The sequence below is a fragment of the Sinocyclocheilus rhinocerous genome, unplaced genomic scaffold, assembly GCF_001515625.1.
Source record: "Sinocyclocheilus rhinocerous isolate Xijiao unplaced genomic scaffold, SAMN03320098_v1.1 scaffold2792, whole genome shotgun sequence".
Lineage (NCBI taxonomy): Eukaryota > Metazoa > Chordata > Actinopteri > Cypriniformes > Cyprinidae > Sinocyclocheilus > Sinocyclocheilus rhinocerous.
Window position 1 is genome coordinate 739988 of NW_015648609.1, and position 24698 is coordinate 764685.

The 24698-nt window shown below is 36.8% G+C and overlaps 2 protein-coding genes and 1 long non-coding RNA gene across 6 annotated transcripts in view; 1 reads left to right on the forward strand and 2 right to left on the reverse strand.

Moving 5' to 3' along the window:
* Positions 1 to 6011, reverse strand: part of LOC107709938 (PHD and RING finger domain-containing protein 1-like) — a 20655-nt gene extending 14644 nt beyond the window's left edge. Inside the window, exons 1-10 of the mRNA XM_016514609.1 lie at positions 5913 to 6011; positions 5148 to 5219; positions 3548 to 3678; positions 2454 to 2545; positions 2188 to 2345; positions 1758 to 1890; positions 1161 to 1273; positions 746 to 939; positions 521 to 643; positions 225 to 379 (exon numbers count right to left, since the gene is read on the reverse strand). Coding sequence (XP_016370095.1) covers positions 225 to 379; positions 521 to 643; positions 746 to 939; positions 1161 to 1273; positions 1758 to 1890; positions 2188 to 2345; positions 2454 to 2545; positions 3548 to 3678; positions 5148 to 5219; positions 5913 to 6011 — 1270 coding nt within the window. The remainder of the gene's footprint in view (positions 1 to 224; positions 380 to 520; positions 644 to 745; positions 940 to 1160; positions 1274 to 1757; positions 1891 to 2187; positions 2346 to 2453; positions 2546 to 3547; positions 3679 to 5147; positions 5220 to 5912) is intronic.
* Positions 6012 to 8184: 2173 nt separating this feature from the next.
* On the forward strand, positions 8185 to 10554 carry LOC107709945 (uncharacterized). The gene is made up of 3 exons (XR_001636541.1): positions 8185 to 8220; positions 9414 to 9467; positions 9919 to 10554. It is a non-coding gene; the product is annotated as an uncharacterized LOC107709945 (long non-coding RNA).
* A 3384-nt stretch (positions 10555 to 13938) lies between these two features.
* The window catches only part of LOC107709956 (ras association domain-containing protein 8-like), a 40624-nt gene continuing 29864 nt past the window's right edge, over positions 13939 to 24698 (reverse strand). For 2 of the 4 annotated variants that reach the window (XM_016514627.1, XM_016514628.1), the window contains exons 2-6: positions 20518 to 20676; positions 19222 to 20084; positions 17909 to 18059; positions 16894 to 16980; positions 13940 to 14154 (exon numbers count right to left, since the gene is read on the reverse strand). In XM_016514627.1, coding sequence (XP_016370113.1) covers positions 14123 to 14154; positions 16894 to 16980; positions 17909 to 18059; positions 19222 to 20084; positions 20518 to 20620 — 1236 coding nt within the window. In that variant the 5' untranslated portion in view covers positions 20621 to 20676 and the 3' untranslated portion in view covers positions 13940 to 14122. Of the gene's footprint in view, positions 14155 to 16893; positions 16981 to 17908; positions 18060 to 18795; positions 20085 to 20517; positions 20677 to 24698 lie in introns of those variants that run through there. The other 2 variants (XM_016514631.1, XM_016514629.1) reach the window with 2 other exon arrangements.

Here is a 24698-nt window from a genome sequence, read left to right on the forward strand (position 1 = left end):
TATGGAATTTTCTTGGTAAATTTTGATGAATCAATTGAATTATATATATATATATATATATATATATATATGCGTGTATGTATGTATGTGTGTAAAATAGTATCAGTCTGGCGAGTAAACTAAAAATGTACTAGCCAATGGTGATTATATTACCAAAGTGTGTGTAGAGGGTTGCCAGTAGTAAAGAGATGATACAAAGATCTCACAAAAAAAGTATGACTTACCAGGTTTGGTTGCTTTGAGGGAACCGTCTCTGTTGATGACCACATCTGAACTGTCCATGAGGAGCATGCTTTGACCACTGAGGATGCTTCCCAGCAGATCTGATACTGGGGCTTCCTCTGCAACATCTTCCACCTGTGGGACACTCACACCTCCCCTGGAAACCAGCACACAACTAGGATCACCTATCCAAAACTCAAACTCATTTTCATTGTGATTTCCATCACCTTTAAGTAGAAATGATCTGTTTCCTCCATCGAGACCATAAAGAGCGATCCCCCCCCCCTCTAGTAGCTACCTGGAGAGTCCGGCAGATATGGGTCTGGCCACAGGCTGATGGGATCGCAAGGCAGAACAGGAGAGGCCACGGCGTTTAGCATCCAGAACAGAGGATGGCGTCGGAACTTGAATCTCATCCTCCCTAAAAAGATAAATCCAAAAACTTAACCACTCACTTCTTAAAAATAGTTAAATATAAATTGTTAATAAGAAGACCACCACAGTAGGCTTAATAAAACGTCACCTATCATCAAAGGGGTCCAGGTCAAAGGGATCTCCATACACAGAGAGAGAGGCTGCTCCGATTTCGGCCCGCATACTTCCTAAACTGTACTCTGAAGGTTGATAAACTGAAGGAATCATGGAGCCAGACTTGGGCTTCTTAATGCCTAAACTCCGTGCAATACGACCTCTGGAACTGGTTTCCTTCTTTATGACCTGAAAGGGCAAAAAGATAGAAAACACACTTTTATGACAGAGACATAACTACTACAAACTTTCATGCCCTCTTGCATGGAGAAGGTAAAGCAATACTTTCAATCAGCAAAACATTTATATTAGAGCTTTCAACATCGGTGTTAAAAATTACAGGCTACAGAAACATCAATAAAGAACAAAAAAGTTCAAATGTAGAGGTTATACATTAGCAGAGAGCTCACCAGTTTTCTTCTCAATTTTGACTTCCTCACTTTGCGTTTCCATCTCTTCACTCCCATGTTTGTTTTTCCCCCTGTGGTTGCTGAAGATTTGCTTTTGGTTTTCCTTCTTTTAACTGCACAAACAAGTAATATAATCCCATTCAGATCAGACAGAAACCTGAAATCTAAAATGCCTGATTATTATGATCCACCTCAATCACAAGAGGTCAGGTGAAACAGTTAGTAGGCAGTAATGATCATTTATATTTTTATTCAGCAAGGACACATTGAATTGATCAAAAGTGACAGTATAGACATTTACAAAAGATTTATACTTCAAATAAAAGCTGTTTTTTTTTTTACTTTCTATTTTGTTTACTTTTTTTTACTTTCTATTTTTTTACTTTCTATTCATCCAATTACATTTTACAATATATCAAAATACAAAAGTTATTTGAAACCTTAGTAATATTACACAATATTACTGTTTTACTGTATTTTTAATCAAATTCAAAACCATTAAAAAAATCTCCCCCTCCCCCCAGATTCTGAAGCATTTTCAGATTTCAGAAGTTTAGACCATGTGTGATCAGATCAGCCAGAACAAATCTGTCTCACCTGTCTTTCTCCTCCGGCGGGATTTGGAGCGAGGGGTCAAGTCTCGCACATAAACAGCCGTGTTGAATCCGGCCACTACAGCATTGATGGTCTCATCCAACCACGTGGACTGCATCATATATCTGGGAGCGAGCTAAAACACAATACCACATAAAATCAAACACACACTTAGCTCATGCCAAGTAGTACTGCACAAAACATTCCCAAAGTTCACTCACTAAGCCCAAGTATGAGCAAAAGTAACAGTTCTAATAATATCTATGTTCATACTTGTTTAATTTAATTATCCATTTACTATTTGAACAAAACCATCCAAAACATTGGTTAGACCAGATGTATGGTGACACACCAATCTCAGCCCAGCAGCCCATCATTCAAGACATTGTTACACACTTGTGATTAGACAGTAAAGCGAAAGCATCATGCAAACCTGTGCTGCAGTGCGTGCCTGTGTGATGCGCCGTCTGTTGACGTTGGCCCGAACTCGTTCGCTGTGCTGGGTGCGTGCGATAGCGTGGGTCGGTCTGGACGGGCGACGGCTGGTGGTGGGGAGAGAGCTGCTCTCCTCCTCACTGATTTGTTCAGAACCTAGTACAAGATATTAGCAGAAAAAAACACATGGTTATTAATACAATACGTAACAAGTCTTAAATGCGCCGTTAATGTAATGAATGGTTTTGAGAATTGAAAGATGACCTGATGTGCGGTTGTGGGCGATGCACACTGGGCAGAACCATTCCTCTACAGGTACAGTGTCCAGCGGCGGTGTGAGACATTCCATGTGGTACCTTCCATTATAAAGACACAAAATGGGTATTATAATGTTTAAGAGCACTAAATGAATGCAGAAGTCCAGCATACATCACTAGAAGATCAATTAAACACATTTTGATTTAAAAATAAATAAATAAAAAATGAAAACACACTCTTGTTGATCTTATTGCTGACATTCAGAAAACAGATTTTAATGACCAACAATTGTGAAAATTCCTGAAAACTGACATTCTAAATTATAATTCGCTAATCAATACTATATATTTCAATTCAATGTCTATTAAAGTTAGTCAGTGTCCAAATCACTGCTAAAAAATAAGCAGTTCACACCTGATACCGGTTACTTTTCTCAGCACTGGTCAAGAAGGACCAATCACAGCCATTTGTGATGACTGGACAGAGAGATTATTTAATCATTTTATGGAGATTACTGGGGAAGACTGATCCCGTTTGTATACATACAATAGATTTAAAAGTCTTATTCTTACATACCTAAACAACGTCTCTGTGACAAGTGGGGCGAGGCCGGTGGAGTTAATGATAATGAGCGACACCTGCGCCACTCACGTCTCGGAGTGACGACAGTGAAGGACTCCAGACAGTGAGTGGCGCAGGTGTTGCTCATTATCATTAACTCCACCGGCCTCGCCCCACTCGTCACAGTCTCGTTTACAAAAAGGTAGGGTGACCATACTTCCTCTTTTTCCCAGACATGTCCTGGCCAGGATTTATAAATTGCTGGGTTTTGGCTTTGACGAATTGGAATTGAGTTTGACACCCCTGCTATATGTCGTCACTTCCGGCTCCAATTAGTAGCGTAAAGGAATTTCCGCCTGCATTATTGTCAATGGACAGTTTTGTGAAGAGCATAAAATTTAGTTGGACTTTGCAATAAACGTCAATATTTAAAACGGTAGCCTATTTTAAACTCTGCAGGACGTCCCTCCAGAAGCAGGACTGGGCATCACTGATTTTACGTTTCTGTCGTATTTGAGAGTTTGTCATACACTTCTTACCCATCGTCACATCCATCGCACAGCAGGAGACGATCTTCACGATCTTGACCCCCGCAAACCTCACAGCTGGTCTGATCCAAGTCCACATCCACCAGCTCCTCCGTAGGTTTTACAGGCTTCTTCACTGGAATCTAAGCAAACACAAAGTGATACTCCCCGATCCGTCCAACTGAAGCTGATATTACAGTGTGTTCTTCAAGAAGTCGGAAATATAGTAATTACGAAGTCCGAGCACATGAATGTGCAAGCTGTAAATTAAAATATTTAAAAACTTTTTTTGCAGAAACACTGACTAGTATAACTAGTATATACGTGATCTATAGAGACAAGTGCGCGGAAAGCAAGTCTGTAGCGAATGGTCTACTAATAATTACTCAACTTAGATATTTAATTGTGATACAATGTGTAAATAAGTGATTTGAAATGAATATTTTTCAGATGCAAATGTATTCAGATGTAGGTATTTGGGTTTATTGTTCTCAACATATTTTTCTTTTCTTTAGACTACTTTGATGTTATATGTTTCCGACTCAAGTGTGTGGCATGTCATAATTACGGGTCATTATTATGACGTCACGTGCATCAGATGAATAAAGGATGTGCATCAGGTGTGTTTTTGCTTCTTTATTTTTTTTTTCTCATTTTTATTTAGTTTAACTTCTTGTACAACAATAACTAAAAGTAAAAAAAAAAAGAAAAAGAAAAATGACAAAACCCACAAAAATAAAATACTACATTTGAAACTACAATTAAAATCAAAGTGGAAAATAAAAAAATAAAAAAGAATTCAAGCTAGGAATAAAAACTATAATAGTATCATTGTCTCAATGATACTACAATAACATTGTTAGGAACACTATTGCATCAAATGTAGCATTATAATGCTGAATAACTGTATAGAATCAATGACCAAATATGGACAAGAACTTTATGCATGAGTGATGTAAAGGGTTGAAGCCCGTCACTCTTACATTTGACCACTCCAGGATGCAGTCCAGACAGAAGTAGTGTTCGCAGGACTCCGGCGTGGCCACGGGCTGCTCGTGGAATGAGTTCAGGCAGATGGGGCATTTCTCCGAGTCCTCGTCTGAGCTCAGACCCGCTGCATCCACAGCAACACTCCCTACAGCTCCTTCCAGCACCTTACCAGAGTCCTCATCTGAAGATACACACACACACAACAGTGATGTAAACAACTGTGATACGTTTTATTGTAATTGCTTAAAAATATTTTTTCCTAATTGCAGCATTTCTCTTGTAGATTTAAAAAAGTCATTTCATACTTTAACAAATTTATCGTCAACCAAGTCATGTTTTCTCAGACATGCCCCATCACGAAAAATTGTGGCTCAATGATAAACAGTTTCTCCACTTGTAATTATTATGAGAATTCTTTGAGAATAACAAAGTTCCCACCACAACTGTAACAATAACGACACAGAGGACCAATATCATTAGAATCTTTTTTCCAGCTCATCAATGATAAATACATTGACAGCTAATAGTTATTATTAATAGTTATAATTATAGATATCTTTATCGTTCTTGGTTTGAACAAACCCTTTTATGCGTAATAACAATCCTCATGTAAGTGACTCACTGTTTTTTTAACTTTCCCGCCGTAGCACTTTCTCAGGAGAATATCATTGAAGACAATTCGGTCCACAGGTTCCTCCCATGTTTGTTTGAGGATGGTGTGGTCGTGTTATGACATGCATATTTTAGGGTAAAATGCAAACAGATCACTCCTAACAATTAATGCGCCACATGATCTGACACTTTTATAAGACGGATATAATATTGTATCATGTGGTTAGATATGCATTTTAGAAGAAGTCAGAAGTCAGAAAGAGCTTTATTGCCAAGTATGTTTACACACAAAAGGAATCCGTCTTGACGACTGGCGCTTCCAGTGTTTCTTCACCGTCACAACCCTAATGTACAGATGGGTTATTTACAAGTGTATATATTTACAAGTTTACAGTTTAGTGTTTATTTTCATGATAAAATGTATAGTTGGCATGAAGCTGAAGTTGAAAACATCTTAAAAAAAAACATGAATTAAAAAAAATAATAATGTGAAGATATATCATTTATTTTAAACACTGCAATATTCCATAAAAACTTAAGAACTGTCAGTTTGATTTTATCATAAGCTTAACATTTAAAGGTGATGAAAGGCCCAAAGAAGATAATTAAGATATTATTATTCTTGCAGACGTTTAAATCATTAAATAGATGATACAAAAGAAATCAAAATACTTTATTAAATTTTAAAAACGTTCATATAATCAACTAAATTAACACGTTAAACTGACAACTATAAAAATGTCAATAATAAAGGCATGTTGAAGCTAAAGCTTACCTTCACTGTCATCCTCCTCCTCTCCATCAAGGACTTCCTCTTCTTCGTAATCATCATCTTCCTCGCTGCCTGTTGCTCCTTCCTCTGATTCCCCCTCATCTTCTGAGATGTCCTCTGAATTTCCATGACATGCGGGAAGAGAAGTCATTAAACATAAAATAGAAAACAGAATAAAAATATGTATTTATTAAATGCAATCCTGACCTTAACCCTAAAAAGCCACTGTATCATATCTGATACACAAATTTCTAAGGCCTCTTATCAACAATCAAAAATAATAATAATAATACAATAAAAGATATATGACCATTTATAGCAAGTAAAATGCCTTTTAGCATAATTGCACAATCATCCACCTTCAGCTTGTGATTCACGTGTCTTTTAGCTGTGAAATCTTTACAGATTTTAATAAAATAAACATAAGAATAACTGGTATTGTTAGTGATATTTCAAAATTAACACTTACTGGACTTAAGTAACTTAGGTTTACGTGATTATCCATACTTAATGTTTTAGAAAAATCACGTTGAAATGTGAGAATCAAGCACGATCATCGGGCTTTAGGCTTCATCTCTCAATCATCATTGTAGTGAATTGCATGTTTTGAAACTACAGAGCTTTGATCATAAAACTAAGCATTCAAATATTATCTTCCTAAGACATGATTGTGAGATATATAGAGTGCACTGGCGTGTAGCCCAAGAAAAAATGGTGGTGGGGGGCAGGGGGCTGGTGTTAAAAATAAATAAATGAAAATTTTGTAACAAAAAATAAATACAATTAATTAAAAAATATGTATAGCATGCTTTCCAGGGTAGGGTAGAGATGATTTTTGGCACACAAAACTTCCTGTGTTGTTCCATTTGTTGATGCAAGATTGCTAACCGTCATCAGAGATGATGGACATGGCAGGTCTCTTCCCTTTTGCGTGGGAGATGTTCCTGTTGATCAGCTCATCCTGGCTGTCCTCCTCATCCATGGTTACGCTCTGGTCTGATCTAGATAGATCTCAGCACTGAACAACCTGCAGGGCACACATGCATTATCCAATGTCAACATCCACTCCAAATGTGACCAACATTTAAATACAATGTTAAAGAGCATTAATACTTCAGAATAACCTAATAAACGAGGCTTTATCTTTATCATCATAATATAATTTAGCAAAAACACCTGCTAAAATTAAACTGCCAAATTTTAATACACACACCATCACATAAACTATTGCTTTTTAGATCATGTTTTTTCACGACACGTTAAACTGTCCTCGGAAATGTTGTACAGTATGATACACAGCATAACTCTCAATGCTTTATTTATACGAAACAATGTTATTGACTTGATGCTAACGGCTAACACCAAGCCAGCTGATAAAAACACTGGCATGCTTCATTTACACTACACACTCCAGGAAGGCTATAATGAGGTGGGTTGCAAACATGAAAAAATAATCATTGCAAAGCACCAAAAGTCTGTTTATTTTGTGAAACTGAGCCTTGAGCACTTGCACTAAAGCTAGGGCTAAAGCTAACACGCTAGCTGTGTTTCTTGCCCTTAGTCTAAATTTAACTCATCAGCTATTTTTGTTAAATTTCACATCCAGGCCGTACTAAGCAGCTTTTAACGGCGGTAAATGTCTCATTTATTGAATTAATCGGGGAGGTTATAATTTCGAGTATCAGTACCTACCCTGTAAGGTTGTGTAAGACATTATTTGTGTTTTGAAGTCCACACGGCGTTAGTCTCTGACACTGCCGGCTGCAGAAATTACGAATCCTACTATGGGAAGGAGCTGCTCATGAATATTAATTAGGTGACGTGTGACCCACCCAATAGGCTTTCTGCGATTGGCCGAAAGTGATTTCACAATGAATCCTACTTGGGTAGAGGTTTGGGATTATGAATATTAATGAGCAAGGTGACCTAGCAAATTTAGCATGACTAGATTAATATTAATGAACTAAACGTTCGGCTGTTGAAGACCATGAAAGGCACGCAATCACAGCCCTTTCGAGCAGTCTTCAGGTATTCTGCTTAAATTATTTATTTATTTATTCATTATTATTATTTGCTTAATTCACTAGCATTCACGATAATTTCATAAAACATTGTTTATATATTTACACTATATTGTTTTTCGCCTGCTGGTCAACATGCATTTTCCAAATTGACTGATAAATTCTGATAGGTCCCTATTAAATTATTCATTCATTCTAGTCGCAGTATTTAATCATTTATTTAGACAAGCATGTGAGCATGAAAACTGAACTAAATTGACTGGTCAATACGGAGGCCCTAATGAGACATGGTGAGATGAAAATTAGACATTAAGAAAAAATATATTTAAATGCTTTTGCGTTCTCTCGCAAATATTGCGTTCCCTGAGAAACATTGTATTTGATCGCAAAACGTTTGCATCCTCTCACAAAATATTCACGTTCTCTAGCAACACAACTGCGTTCCTCCAAGAAACTTTGCATTTGCCTGCAAAACTTTTGCATTCCTCGAGAAATTTTGCATTCGCTCAAGCTTTTGTAATGAAAATAATATGAGGTAGCCAATAAGAAATAAACAACGTAAATGCCAAAGAATATATATATATATATATATATATATATATATATATCATTTATTTATTTGTTTGTGAAACATATTATGTTTATTATATATTTATCATATATATTTAGATTTATCTAAATCAAACATTTATTTTAAAACGCAAACTCCATGCCCTCCCTACAGCATAATATCTCTAGATATATTTTATTTCAAAATCCTAAAATGTATGTATTAGCTTACATAACAAATGTAAATAAAAAGCCATTCTAATTTTCAAAATGACTTTTCGCGCCATCTCTCTCTCTCGCTCTCTCTCTCTCTCTCTCTGCATGCTTCGTACGTGCACATCCACACTAGCTTCATGGCTTTGCTACACACGGGCGAACAGAGTCCAACCACTTTCAGGACGCGGGGGGAGTTCTTTTTTCTAAAACACGTAAAAGCAATACATAATTGTATCAACCGAACAATTTAACACCAGATTCCACTTGCAAAAATCAAAACGCAAAGTATGATGCGTAACTTTCTAGAAAATGTCAGAAAAGCGGGAAATAAGTGCGCCGAAAATGGTTCATTCCTAAAGTAAGACGTGCAAAACCGAACGCACCGCACCCCGCTATAACTCTGAGAAAATCCACCGAACGAGTTGATGCTCACAGTCAAGCCCCTGCGACGCTGTAATTCGATCGTTCCATTGAATAGGCGGGCTTTCAGTGGAGAGATCGGCCAGCTATTGGCTGACTGTCACGTCAATCAAGCGCTGATTTGCATAAGCAGGCCAGGTTGCAGTTGCAGGGGAGTGGGCAGGGTTGGGGTAGCGCAAGTGAGCTGAACTTCTGCGCTGCTGTAGTGTACTATCCTCAGTTTAATACTTTATTTCGGAAATTATTATCTTTGACGAAAACATCTGAAGCCTTGTGTGTTTTTATCAACACCATTAAGGACTGTTGGATTTGCTCTTCATCCAGCAATTAACGGGTTTATCGGGAAGTTGAGGTGAGTAAGTGTGTCTTTTTGCTTCAATTGTCTGTCAAAAATAATATTAATCGCTTTATTTGAAAGTGATAAACAGATATGCTTTCATAATTTTATCCTTTAATATTTCTGCTTTGCTTTCTATGTATTTGACACGTATATAGCAAAATATGGACGTATTGTATAATCATTAATATTTCACCATCAGTGCTAAATTAAAATTTGAGACTTTATTTGAACAAAACACGATTTATTTATTTATTTATTTTAAATTTAAAAACACTTTCAAGTGTTTCATCCAGGCCACATGGTCAAAGAATATATCATATCATTCTATACCTCATCTGATTAGCATATAATTATCATATATTAATATAATTATGCAAAAGAATTATAAAGAAGATATTTGCCCATGCACGTCATTATGTAGAGTTGCAGAACCTGTAATCTAAACTCTGTTATATTCATTCAGATGTTTCAAGTGATATTCTGGGCTTCCAGTGGCATCCGAACCTGTGATTTCTGAAAGCAGGTAAGCCACTGACTAACGCACATTGCGCCTGTTCTCCACTCCACTGTGCGTGTGACAGCGGCTAACCAGCTTTTGGATGCGTGCCTGACTTCAGCAGCCGTGGGAACGTCCCACCGGAGACTCCTGAACGGGTCGAGGCGGACACGCTCACTGGAGGGACGCTTTTGGGTCCCCCGTCCCTCCACGAGTCCTTCTGCTCCTGTAGCTCAACTGTTGAGTGTTTGATTCCCGTGCAGCACATCACGTGCTGAAGAGATGAACGCATACATCAGTGCATACGTGCAGTGTGTCACAGACACGTGCTCCTGATTAAACTCGCATCTCTAGATGAAGCTGCTTCGCTCAGTCATACTTTCATATGTCATAATAATGTTTTCTTGCACTAAGCCAGCAGCTCTGAACTTTTGAACTTGAACCGTTATGCAAATCGAGTTACAGTAGCTGTGTAAACTGAACCAGCTCTGAATCATATTCACACGCTTAACAGACTCGCTCTGTTAGATTTAGCATAGTAATAATTCAACTTTCATTCTGATCAGCAGTTTCAGTTTTGGTTTCGTAATTGTATTATATTATATTGTATTATATTTTGAAAATTAGTCATATAAAATATAAAAAAATTCTAATAAATCCTAATGTTTCAGTGTACATTATGTTACATTATATATTATATGAAATATATTTGATGAAATCTAAAAATATAGAAAAAAAAATCTAAAAATGTTTGAGTATAAAAATGAGCTTTTAACAACAAAATATTCAAAGTTTTAATATAAAAAATATTAAAAGTTAAGATGTTGCTAAAGAAATGGGTGACATGGTGCATTAACAATTTAAAAAATGTTAAATTTGGTTAAAAAAATAAATACAAATATATGTTTATGTTTTCATTAAATTATATTATTACATACAAAATAAATCTGAATGTTTGAGTACATAAACAACATATTAAAGGTTGTGGTAAAGAAAGACATGGATAGCATGGTTTATATTATAAAATACTATATATTATATTGTATTGCATCATAATATATCAAGTAAAATATTACAAATCCTAATGTTACATATTATATGTAAATAAAATATAAAAAAATAGATCAAATAAATCCTAATGTTTCAGTGTACATTGTTACATTATATGATATGAAATATATTTTATGAAATCTAAAAATATAGAAAAAAAATCTAAAAATGTTTGAGTATAAAAATGAGCTTCTAGCAACAAAATATTAAAAGTTTTAATATAAAAAATATTAAAAGTTAAGATTTTGCTAAATAAATGGGTGACGGTGCATTAACAATTAAAAAAATGTTAAATTTGGTAAAAAAAAAAAATATATAAATATTTTTTAATTTATTAAAATGACTAATAATTTTCACTATGTTTATGTTTTCATTAAATTATGTTATTACATACAAAATAAATCTGAATGTTTGAGTACATAAACAACATATTAAAGGTTGTGGTAAAGAAAGACATGGATAGCATGGTTTATATTATAAAATACTATATATTATATTGTATTGCATCATAATATATCAAGTAAAATATTAAAAATCCTAATGTTACATATTATATGTAAATAAAATATAAAAAATAGATCAAATAAATCCTAATGTTTCATAATACAAACATACTTTCAGCAACAAAATATTACAATTTGTGGTGTGATGGAAGACGGAAGAAATGTTTAACATTGCGAGTCAATCATTTCTTTAATCCAGGCTTTGTTTTGAAAAAGTTCTGAATTCAGATGATTTGAGTGGTTTATAGTTACATTTTGAGTAATATGTATATTTAAAATGTAAATCCTGTCTCCTAATACTAATTAAATGAGCTGATAATCAATTCGAATGTGTTCTATGGCTGATATTAGTGAAATAGTCATTGATCCTTATCTTGTCTGTTAATGGCTCTGGCCCACATAAAGACATTCATCACGGATTACAGATTTGATTTGATTGAGTCTCTTCTGAACGGCCTTCAGTTGTGATTATCCCGTTCGGTGACATGAATGAAAACATGTCACTCTCATTAATGGCCATCCGTGAGCCACGGCTGTGTTTGTGTTTATCTGTATGGATGAGTAGTATAGCGTCTGTAGCTGTAGCTGTAGAGACAGACAGACAGCGGCGAGCGCTGATGAGGATTTGAGTCGAATCTCACTCTGTCAGACAGGCTCTTGATCCACTCTCATAGAGTTAATCATGATATCTCAACAGCCAAGCAGCTCAGACAAACACCTTCTAATTCACTGGGGGTTTTACTGTATCATACTGCTCAGTCATCTTTAAAGAAGACTTTCAGAAAAATATGACGGCAGTTATTTGGACGCCTTTGTGGTGCCGTGAGAAAGAACAGATCAGACTAATGACTGAAATTGTAGCAGCCCCTTTATAAAAACACGTCTTTATGGATTTTTATACATCATGTGGTTTGGGGTTTAGTTCAGTGTTTCCTGTAAACTTTTAAGATCAAGAACCATATATGATCAAATGTATATGTTTATAATAATTACTTGTGGAGGTCAGTTTAAGTTTTTTTTTTTTTTTTTGGTCACTTGAATTATCATCTTGATAAAGTAATGTGTTCATGAGTTAGTGTCTTCTAAACTTAAAACCAAAACATGAATAGGTAAGGATGTAAAAATCTAATAACATATATATGACAATTATAATATGCAAATTATTGGGGAAAAAATTATGAAAATATCTTTACAAATTTTTAATAAATGAAATATTATATTAAAATTATAGATATTAAATATTACATTTATTACATAATATAGAAATATATTTATGTTAATATTATTTTATATATTTCTAATTTATTATTACATATTAACGATTAATTAATATGTTTGATTGCTTCTATTGTCCTCATTTGTAAATCGCTTTGGATAAAAGCGTCTGCTAAATGACTAAATGTAAATGTAATATTAAGTAACTTAATTATGTAAGTATATATATAATCTAAAAATAATATTTTTTAAAATAATATATAAAAACTTATTTGTGGAGGTTAGGTCAGCTTGAGTATGATAATGCATAATACTAAGAAAATATGATATTTATTATTATTATGTATTTATTTATTTTTACTCAAATTTGCATTTTAATATAAGTTGTAATGAGAAAAACTAAGTGGTCTCTTGTGGACATTTGGACACCAGTGAGATACTATTATAATTTTTATTTTTCTGTTTTCATTTTAATTTTTGTAAAAGGTTTAGTAATTTTGTTGTTAGTTTTTGCCATTTTTATCAGTTTATATTTTTATACATTTTTATTTCTGTATTAGTTTTAGGTATAGTTTTAGTTAACTATATTAAAGGGTTAGTTCACCCAAAAATGAAAATTAGCTTGTGTTTTACTCGAGGCATCCTAGGTGTATATGACTTTCTTCTTTCGACCTCATACGTCATGCTCCCGGAGCTGCTTCCAGTGTACAACAGAGAGCGCAAGCTACATTAACGTGATTATTACGTTTTGAATATGGATATTTTTCTTACAAAAACGCATCAATTCGCTACAGGAGGCCTTTATTCACCCCCCAGAGCCGTGTGAGACACTTTATTTATGGATGGACGCTTTTTATTTAACTTCTTTTGGACTGATGCATGCAACACCCGCCCTGGGATGACTCGGGGGGTGAGTAAAAAGCAGCCTAATTTTCATTTTTGGGTGAACTAACCCTTTAACCCTGGTATATACGACAGGTGTGTGATATGTGAATACTCATTTTAGCTCTAACATGTTTATTACTAAACCACGTTTAAGTGTTAGAAAACATTCCCTGTGTTTGCTTTCACTTACCATCTGACCTTTGTGAATCAGTGATAGAAAATAGCAAACGATGAACGATGAACTGTGAGCCTCAAACCATCACACGGGAATCATCTGAGACACAATGCACAGTCTTTATTGTACTTAAATACATACACAAAAGTAAAAGTTCTCGAGATAAAATCTGGTAATATTTTACAGTAAATACATGTTTTGAAATGTACCAAAAAAGTAGTAAATATATAATTCATATATACAGTGAATATATAACATAAATGGTTATACAGACGACAGTTAAGACAGCGGAGTTGAATATAAGCAAGTCATTATAAATCCTTAGCCCTGTGCTTCAGCTTTATTACCGCCAAGACGATTCTCTGGATGTCAGGACTGCAAGACACACAGAAAAGTACACTGAGTGATGCTGTTGGCTCGTCCAATCATGATAAGTACAAAAATACGCCATCTGCGGGCTTTCAGACACATGCATGCACACAGCAGCCGAGAGAGAACAGAAAGAAACCTCGAACCCAGAGAAACGTCCGAACGTCACACTCTACTGTTTATGAACCCTGAGTTTTAGCTCTCGCCAAACCGGCAACATACTGCCTCAATCGTATAATGAATATGCAATATAGCACAAGGCATTGATAATGTGTGGGAATCATGAATTTGATGTAATTTGTTCTTTGGAAATAGCAAATACACACTGAGACGTTCCCGCAGTCGTACTTTGCAGGTTCACTCAAGAGTGTCCCGAAAGTAACGGCTACAGACCAGAAGAACAATCGAGCACTGGATAAACATCTACTAAAATATGAGATTTTGTCATTTATGTGTTGTTTATACAAAGACAATGTCATCATGGGGAAGTTTCCCCTCAGAATAATTCAGTTAGCAACAGGTCCAACTTCCAAAAAGTCTCCGTTTTGTAATCGTTTAAAAGTAGGCTATATGAGTAGCTACAGAGATAGTTCATATTTTTGAATACTGGTGGTTCACAATCAAAAGCCACAGATGCTTTAAAAACAAGTGTTTTATGTACAGTGTTCACAATCTTTGTACTAACATTCAGACTGTTTGGATCATTGTCCACTCAACACATCTTGACAAATATTCTTTCAGGAGAGGAGCGCACACATGAAAGCCATCCTGTCATTAGATGTGCCAAAGGGATAGATCACCCAAAAATGAAGATCTGTCATCATTTACTCGCCCTCACGATGTCCAAAATCATATGCCTTCCTTTATTACGTAAAACACAAAAGGAGATAATTAGCAGAATGTTCATGCTGCTGCTTTTCCATTCAAAAAGCATGAAGTAAACGGGCTCTTTTATTCTTATGAATAAAATATATTCTATTCTAAATTAAGAATAGTGCTTGTATTCAAACATTTCTTAAGAATGTTTTTATTTTTTTTCTTCTTAAGATTGTTTTAAAGACAAAACAAAAGCCGTATTTGAAATCCTTGAAATTCACTGTAAAGTTTGGATAACTTCCAACTTGTCTAAAATCCACAAATGTAAGACGTTTAATGAATTTATTGGGTTATTTGAACATTAAGCATTACAACATAAGACTAGCTACATATAACACATTATTACTATTATTAGAGATTATTTTTTTTCAATTTGTTCAACAAATACCACCATACAATTAAATATCACCTTTCATTTTCTTCTCAAAAAGATTATTATGAAATTTAGACTTTATCTTAGATTTTGATGAATCCAGTCCTGATGAAAACAATCCATTAAAGTATCATAAAAGTGTCCAATGCGACTTTTTTGCACTATATTTCAAGTTTAGAAGCCTTCAGAAGTCACATGATATATTTGTGTGCGAAAGAGACCCAAACTGAAGTCATTATTAAATGATAATCTATATGCATTTACGCATATTCAAACTTCGTTTAATGAATTGGGTTATTTGAACATTAAGCATTACAACATAAGACTAGCTACATATAACACATTATTACTATTATTAGAGGTGATTTTTTTTTCAACTTGTTCAACAAATACCACCATACAATTAAATATCACCTTTCATTTTCTTCTCAAAAAGATTATGAAATTTAGACTTTATCTTAGATTTTGATGAATCCAGTCCTGATGAAAACAATCCATTAAAGTATCATAAAAGTGTCCAATGCGACTTTTTTGCACTATATTTCAAGTTTAGAAGCCTTCAGAAGTCACATGATATATTTGTGTGCGAAAGAGACCCAAACTGAAGTCATTATTAAATGATAATCTATATGCATTTACGCATATTCAAACTTCTCACATAGATGTCACCCCAGTTGGACATCAATGGCACTAAACGTGTCAAAGCTATGCTGAGTCCAGCTCACCACAAAAGTCTGGGAAAACGTTCCTGGTTGGAAAAGAGCAGCGTGAACATTCTTCAAAATGTTTTACATATAGGTTTGCAACACCAAGTAAAGTAAATGACAACTGAAATTTTTATTTAATGGATGAAATATCCCTTTAATAATACACACACACACACACACACACAGCTGCACTATAAATCAGCAAAACAGCTGTTAGGACACCAAACTGGGACAGAAGAGCGAAAAGAAGACAAGGAGTGTAGAACTCAAGGGGACATGGCAGAAACACTTTAGTTTGCATCAAATTTAAAGTCAAATTACATCTTCGTAAGCAAAAAATATCTCGACTTCAACAAAAGTTTTTAGCAGCTTGTCAAGATGTAATTTAAGACCAACCCACTATCCCTTAAACTAAAGTGTTGAAGAGCACAGGTTGTGGTAACACTTCTTTTTGAAAGGCACTACATACTGACTTCATAGCATTGTAATATGTAACATCTATATTTACAGAAAAAAATAAGCATATACTGTACATTAATAGCACTAATATACAGTGACTGAAAATATATCAGTTTTGGATTGAACTACGGTTATGTTGCGTAAATTAGTTGACGCAGTGCCTTTCAGCTAAAGTGCTACAATAATCAGGCCTGTTGATCAGAAGAGGGCGGTTAAGGAGGGCCACCATGCAGGCACCTTCACCCAGACAGGGCTGCCGCCACGGGCGTGTGTGTGGCAGCTGGGGGTGCAGGCAGGGAAGCAGCGGCAGCATCTGTCACACATACACACCCTCAGGGTTCAGGCTGGACACCAGGGGGTGCTGCAGGTTGCGCGGGTGACCCAGGAACTGCTTGGCAGTGGGACGTGGGGGCGAATCTGTGGGAAATATGGAGTAAAATATACAACAATAACAACATAAGTCCATATAAACACACAAATGTCTGTACTAGCTATTAACCACCATATGACCGTAATATTTGTTCAGTGTACAACCAGAAATCACTACAAGGAATGTTGTAACCCACAATGCAATGCACTTTCCATTTCCAGTGTAAGAAATGAGCTGAGATGTTTAGCATCTCTTTCTTTACATAAGACATATTCACACTAAAGTGAAATTTCAGCATAAATTCAAGAAGACTGGATGCAATGTTCTGAATAATTATGCGTAAACAAACATAATGATGTCATGTGATAAATTGAAAAAATTAAGCATTGTATACTGCATACTGAAAGTATATACTGCATACTGACTACTATTTAAAAAATAGCATGTCAAACAGTATGCATTATTCAAGTATAAACATTTGAAACTGTATTAATCTACAATGTCACTTTACCTCTTAACATCAAATGTTTCCTTTGAATTTAGCAAACATCATCCGGTTATCAGGTGATTATCTTTCATTTTTAGTGCAATTTTGTTTTAAAAATCTTCAAATGTGCAGGTTATACTGTAGCATACTACTAGAAATAGTAATGGTAGCATGCTGTTTTAAAGTCAACCATTTAAAACCACAGATCATATGTTTGCAGTTCAGTTGTTACATCAAAAATGTAGGGTCAAGTTGAGCACATTGCATTGTGGGATATAGTACTGTATACCACCGAGTGTATTCTGTATACTGCACATTATAGCAAATGTAGTAAAACTAGGCAGTACACAGTATATAATGTGTAGTATGCAGTAAACAGTATGCTAGTATTCCATTATTAATTGATTTTCTCTGTTTAGTTAGGTATATGTACCTGAAGTAGATTGTGTGCGTGTGTGTGTGTGTGTGTGTGTGTGTGGAGGCCATACCACTGTCTTTGTGTTTGTCCTGCTGTTGTTGAGTCAGGTCCAGTTGTTCTGGGTGAGTATGAGTAGGCAGGGCTCCAGCCTGCTGGATAAACTGTTGTAAATTACACTGTCTCAGCTCCTTATTCAACTCCTCCACTTCCTCCTGCTTAGCCTACACTCAGAGAGAACAGACAATCACAAACAGCCTGCTTACTAGAATAAAAACAGTTTAATTATAAATATGAATGATTCAAAATTATCATTTTTTTTTGCAATGTAGTATGTGGCCAACAACTTACTATTGGATACGTTTTAGAATATATTTGTATTAATTTATGATTTTAATGTTTTTTTTTAATTTATATTTTGTTTTAAAATTTTAGCAGCAATTCTTTAATTAATACCTTTAATCAATTCCTGTACACTTTTCATTGTGTGTGTTGTCTGAATACAACATCATAACCAGCAATTTTGCTTCTTTTCGTTTTCTTCTTTATTGTAATTCCACCTGTAGTCACAAGGGGGCGCCATGTTTTAACAGCAACAACAGCCAAGTTGTGCCCTGTGGCTCTGATTACAGTAATCTTAGGATTTGTTCTCTATGGGGTACCTTTGACACCTTTCCGGTTGTAGTTTTCATTTGTTTAACAAGACAAGCCAAATTCAAATACAGACAAGTCAATGATAACCACAAAGTATGTAAAGCATGTAAGTAAGTAATCACCTGAGTTGCTATTTGAAAACTATGATAATTCACCATGTTCTGTTGATGGATCAACCTAATTTGCATGCATGACTTGTCTAAGAGGAATAGATTCTGATTATGTAAGATCCAGTTAGTCATGGTTGATTTCTTTGCTTTCTGGAAGAACACATAAAGGAAGGCTTTTGAGTGGCGCTGGGGTATGAAGTAGTTTAGACCATCTTCATAGACTTGCAAGTCTTTGATTTAAGTCACTGGAATACTGAAACGCTGTTATAAAACTGAGGCTGGTGCATAATTATGTACAGTTTGAAATTCATGCATGCCCAGCAGGAAAAGAAACTCATTCAATAGGTATACACCTTTATTTTGTCCTTTCAATGCATAAAATGCACAGGAGATAAAAGAAATGCACGTGTGTCCAAATAAAAACATTTGTTTTTGTGCACAGAAAAGTCAGAATCCATAAGTTTGAACTGAGTGTGAACTAAGGTTCATATGAATAATTTCAATAGATGAGTACCTTTGTTCACTTTCAAATTTTCAGTTCATTAATCATACGCCTCCACCCTCCTGCATTCGCAGCCAACAGCTACAAGCCTCTCTCTAGAGCCACGCCCTCTCTGCTTACCTTCAGCAGAGTCTCCGCCCTCCCCAAAGCCTTCTCAAGCTCTAAAAGCTCCGCCTCCAATTCCTCCCCCTGCTTTTGTCGACTTTGAAGATCTGCCTCGACTACCCCCAAAGAGTCTTTTGAATCGGACTGGGTGGGCAAGATGTCCGCCTGTAGCATTTCTCTCCGAATGTCTTCCTCAAGCTGCATGGCGCGAGTGTTGAATTTGTGCAACTTTTGCCCACAATCATCCAGTTTAGCATGCAGCTCTCCTAACCGGCGCTTCATCCCACGCTCCCTTTCGGTCTCTATCCTTAGTTCCTCCTCCCAGAACTCCTCATCCACCAACTCCTGCTGGTTCTTCCACAGGGTCTTCTCCAAAACTTCCATCTCTGCCTGCAGGGATGACTCCTCAGCAGACGACTGTTCCCAAGTCTCGCATTCCTTGTCGACTGCCAACAGCTGGGACTCGAGGGCATGTAGCTGCTCCCGCTGCTGGAGAACATGCCGGAGCACCTCCTCTTTAGATGGCCCCGGAAGGTACTGCGCGTGTGGAACTGGGGACGCCCTCTGTTCAGGAGAAGGTGTTGTACGAGAGTCCTTAGTTTTCACACGGGGAGAACTGGAGGGGCCCAAGTTGAAGGTATAAGATTTCTTTGGCAATCCCCGTTTGGGTTCTGATGTGGAAGGCTTGGAGTGAGGGAGGGTGCGGTTGTGCAGACTTTGCTCTTCACTGCTACTGGGACCGGTCCGCCGCAGGAAGAACTGCACCTCGCTGCTGTGTTGGCCCAGTTTGGCCAGGGACTCCAGTGGGCACTCATTGGCCAGAAGTTGGCGCTCGGTGTCCCTCAGTCTCTGAATGAGAACGTAACGACCCGTCTGGCCTGTAGAGAGCACAGGGGTAGTTAGAGTCCAACAATCTGTACATTATGTGGACAATCCCACTGGATCTAGGGGAACTGTCCTAAGGTTACTTCAAGTGTCTTGCTGAAGGCCATCATGGCAAGGGCTCATGGACCACCACTTTGTGTGCCTCTAACCTACAACCTACTGGTTACTAGCCCAGATCTTTAAAGGTCTAACCCAAGGTTCCTCAAATCTGGCCCTGGAAGGCCACTTCCCTGCAGAGTTTAACTTGAAATCTGATCAAGCTTACTTTTCTATAATTTTTTTTTGTTTTTAGACCTTGATAAGCTTGCTCAGGTGTTTTTGATTAGGTTTGGAGTTAAACTCTGCAAGTCAGTGGCCCTCCAGGGCCGGATTTGGGAAACCCTGGTCTAACCTCACCACCTGAAGTTCCTTCTCAGAGGTACTTACCAATGGCTTGGGCGAGTGCAATGACTACATCCTGACATGATGTCTCTTCTGACAGGCCGCAAACCACTCGTACAACTCCATCCACCCAAACTTTCAGCTCCATCAGAGACAATGAACACAGATCAGCTTACATCAGCAATGCATGGTAACGTCTGGATTCTGAAACGACAAAACAGCAATAGTGACAAGTTAATGCAATGTGTCTTCACAGTCTGAAAAAGATTACATTACAACAAAGAGCGAAAAATGAGGACAATTAAAAACCCCTCATTTTCTGTGATACCTTGCAGGCCTGATTCTAAACAGCAGTCTTTTGATTTTTTAAATAATATTTTTAACTTGACACAACATCTTAAAAAGCGATGGTACAAGTCTACAAGATGTAATATAATGGCCAAAGACAGACATATGCATAGAATAGTTAACCAAACAGTGCACAAGAATCCCCTGTCCCAACTTTAAGTACTGAAATACTTAGTTAAAAAATCATCTATGGAATTCAGAACTTGAGTAGACAAAACTCCTCAAATAAGGTCCAAAATACATCCATAAAGAAAACTCAAGATATTTTCTACGTTAATTGTTTCTACCTGATTGCTCCAACCCAGCCATGAGACATGAAATCGTGATTGAACATCAGCTCCAGTGGGTAAGCAAATTTCAAGAGTTATTATTAGCAGGAGGTTGATAGACTCATAGCTCTGCTCCAATTAAATGCACTGCTGGCTCTCTTCAAAGGCATTTTGGCAGATGAATGCTTAAGGGAACAGACAGGCAGAACGTAGTTGTTCAGAGACTGCATGTGCTTGCATGTGTGTCTGACTCCACTTTGAAGCCCCTCAGCAGGAACAGATGGCGCTGCTAAGGTAAGGTGTAGTATCCAAATGCTTCAGCCATGCAGATATTGAATGAACCGCTGTTTGTGAGATTATTATAAGCGAGACATGTTGGTTCTGGGCACTTTGACTGTTGCATATTACACCCTTTGTGAGGAAATTCTATGGTAAAGTCTACCGCATTAACTTATGAAAACATTTAATAGCAGTACTAAGCAGACCATTTAGCAGCTGCCAAATACCAAGTGATGGATGCTCTATCTCCAGGCCTTAAAGTCATGCTTAAAAGAGAATGAATAGAATTAAAGGGGTCATGAACTGAGAAATCAAAATCCCCTTGATCTTTTGACATATAAGAGGACATTGTACTATAAAAACATCCTGTTAGTTTCAGAACTCAAATCTTTCTTATTAGTCTAAAAACAGCTCATATATTGAAGCCAATCTGCCAAAACGACAGCTTGTGGAATGTGCCACTTTATGACGTAATAGTGTGGCTAAACCCCGCCTCCACAGAAGATCAACACCTGTTTCAGTAAGAACTTAGTAATTTGTTCACTTCATTTTACCACAGATTAGTTTACAAACAAGGCACAATTCGACACAGGATTTTCAGAAAGATTTAATCTAAAAGACGATGCTGTGAATATATCGGATCCGACAGTAATGTCGCAACACAAGTGTGAGTAAAGGTTTTTATTACGTGGTCACTATCGCTTTGGTTGATTATGACTAATGGTTATTCCCCAAATTCCTGTTTCAATGGGAAATTTTGTTTCCTTCCCAAATTGTCAATATTGTAATGAAAATATACATTTCTGCATGTAAAACATCTAAGTTATTTCTAATACTTTTTTCATTTTGATTTTGGGGTGAAATTAACATTTCCATAACATTCACACACAACTATTTTTAACACCCAGAGACAGAATAAAGTGAGATGTACGCTTCTGAAAGAAGCCACTTGGCATTTGAGCCATCTAAATAAATAATTAGAAACCACCCTGAGAACACCAACTTGCATGAGTCATTTGATATTTAGGCCACAAACAGAGTTTGTAATGTGTACATCTTCCGACAACATAGATTACAAAACCTAGAGGCACAGGTTATTAAAAAAAAAATAATAATAAAAAGTGAAGTCCCAACCTTGAATCTTCTAAAGTTTGATATCCGTTTTCTTTCCACCTGCTCTTGTAAGCCTCTTGATCTACTGTTTTTCTGTTCTTCAAAAACTCTCAAACAGTGTTGGCCAACTCTGAAGCATTCTTCTGCCCCATTACCATCCGTACTGAATCGGAGGAATGCTACCTTGTTGGCCCGCGTGCAGAGAGCGGAGAGCAAAACAAATCTTCTTTTGTCTCCTGTACCTCGACCAGGCTCGATCTTACTAAATCAAGTCCGTGGCCTCAGGGTACACTTCTCAACGCAGCCCGCGGTTACCATGACAACAGAGTACTAGACGTGAAAGATGAATCGCAGAGGAATCAACAGGTGCCAGACGCATTGGGCTAGTCGGTTTGGACTTAAGCTCACTGCATTCGTGTTAGTACAGAAAAAGATATATTCTAGCATTGCGACTTGACTCACAGCAGGCTTGCGTTTGAGATTAGGGTGGATCGCTGTCACACTCTTGGATCTTTTAACTCATAGCATACATTCACACATGTCCAGACCCACTGCTTCAGAAATGAATGCAGACCCACCCCAGAAACATCTATAACTTCCCTGTCTCCTCCCTTCGGAGCGCGTCCTCCGAAAGCTATGATTACTGGAATTATCCCATTCCTCTCTCTCATCATCCTCTTTGTGTTTTGCGAGCTGTTGGGAATATGTCCTGAGGAACAAGCGCACTGTTATTGTGCAGGCGTGGTGCTTTCTCTTAACACTAGCAGGTGCTATTAGCCAGTTTTTTTTTAATTATTTATTGAAACTACTACTGTGCAATGTTGCCATTAATAAATCATTGCAAATGTATTGATAGTAAGAAGAGTAAACCTCTAGAGACAGACAGAAGTTTCACACGAGCACAAACACACATCTGTAGAATGTAGCATGTAAACGTCATCTTGCACTTCAAGGGAGGAGAGATACACTCTCTGTTAGCAATTCAGCTGTTTAATACACAGGCGCAAAAGTGCAAATAATTCATGAGCCAACGCTGACATTACACTCGACAACTATGTCTATTGCTTAATCTATTGAAGTACTAAACTTGTTGTGCTACAGACAAGAATGATACCTTTACTGTGCAAATGTGCTAATATTTTCCAAACCATCCAGATGCTTTTTTTGAAAGACGAAACACCCTAGCAACCTCCTAGCAACTATCCAGAACACCCTATCAACCATGTTACCAGAAACCCAAAACCGCATAGCAACACCCCTATCAACTACCCAGAAAAACATCCTTAGCAATGCCCATCTAACAACCTTACAACTGCCTAGCAAGACCTAGTCTCAGCCTCAGACGTCACGCCCACGGACCGTTGGCTAAACGTCTGATGCATACAGCACACAAAATTGGAAACACTTTGGGAGTTTCGAAGTCGTCATCATCGGATTGGTTGAATTATACAGGATTTCCGGGAGACGTGTGTGTCGTGTTCTTTAATGTTCCGTCTGGAAACAAAGATGCCGTGACGCCAAACCTCCTCATGTTAGAAGAAAGCCGTCTTGTTTACAACTGTGACAATGAGCGCTTATCACGATCAAATAAAAGCTGGATTTTCAAAAGTATGTGAAATAAGTAAAGTTCTAAAGTCATAGACTTTTTAAAATTTGTCCAAGTGTTTTACACACGGTTTGTTATTGTGGGACATTTCAAACATGACGCGACACAAAACGAAACGTGATTGGTTGCTTTATCTGTCAGTCATATGGCGGGCCTTGGCCATTCAAAGAATCAGTCTGAAGGTCTGGCTATGCGAGACTAAGCAAGACATAACTTAGCAAAACAAACAAATGCCTAGCAACACCCTAGCAACCACCTAGCTAGGTAATCGGCCAAATATTAGACACAATATAACATCTAAACTCAGAAGGTGGAATAAATTCCTCATATGTATGTTCTTTGAAAAGCTTGTTATTGACAGTTTTGTCTGTTCTTCACTATATAAATCAAAGCCATTTCTATAAGCACACATCTCTGCATCTAAGAAATAGCATATCTTGTCACACAATGGTCTGAGACATTTTCCGGGTCACTCGCCATAGCAAAATTACACGTGTTAATCTCTGATTAATACAATATGAACCCACACAAAAGGCCATTTGTAGCCTATCTCATGCAGTACAGACATTATTTTCTGTTGCAGCTGTTGAGGTGTATATATCCCATGGTGC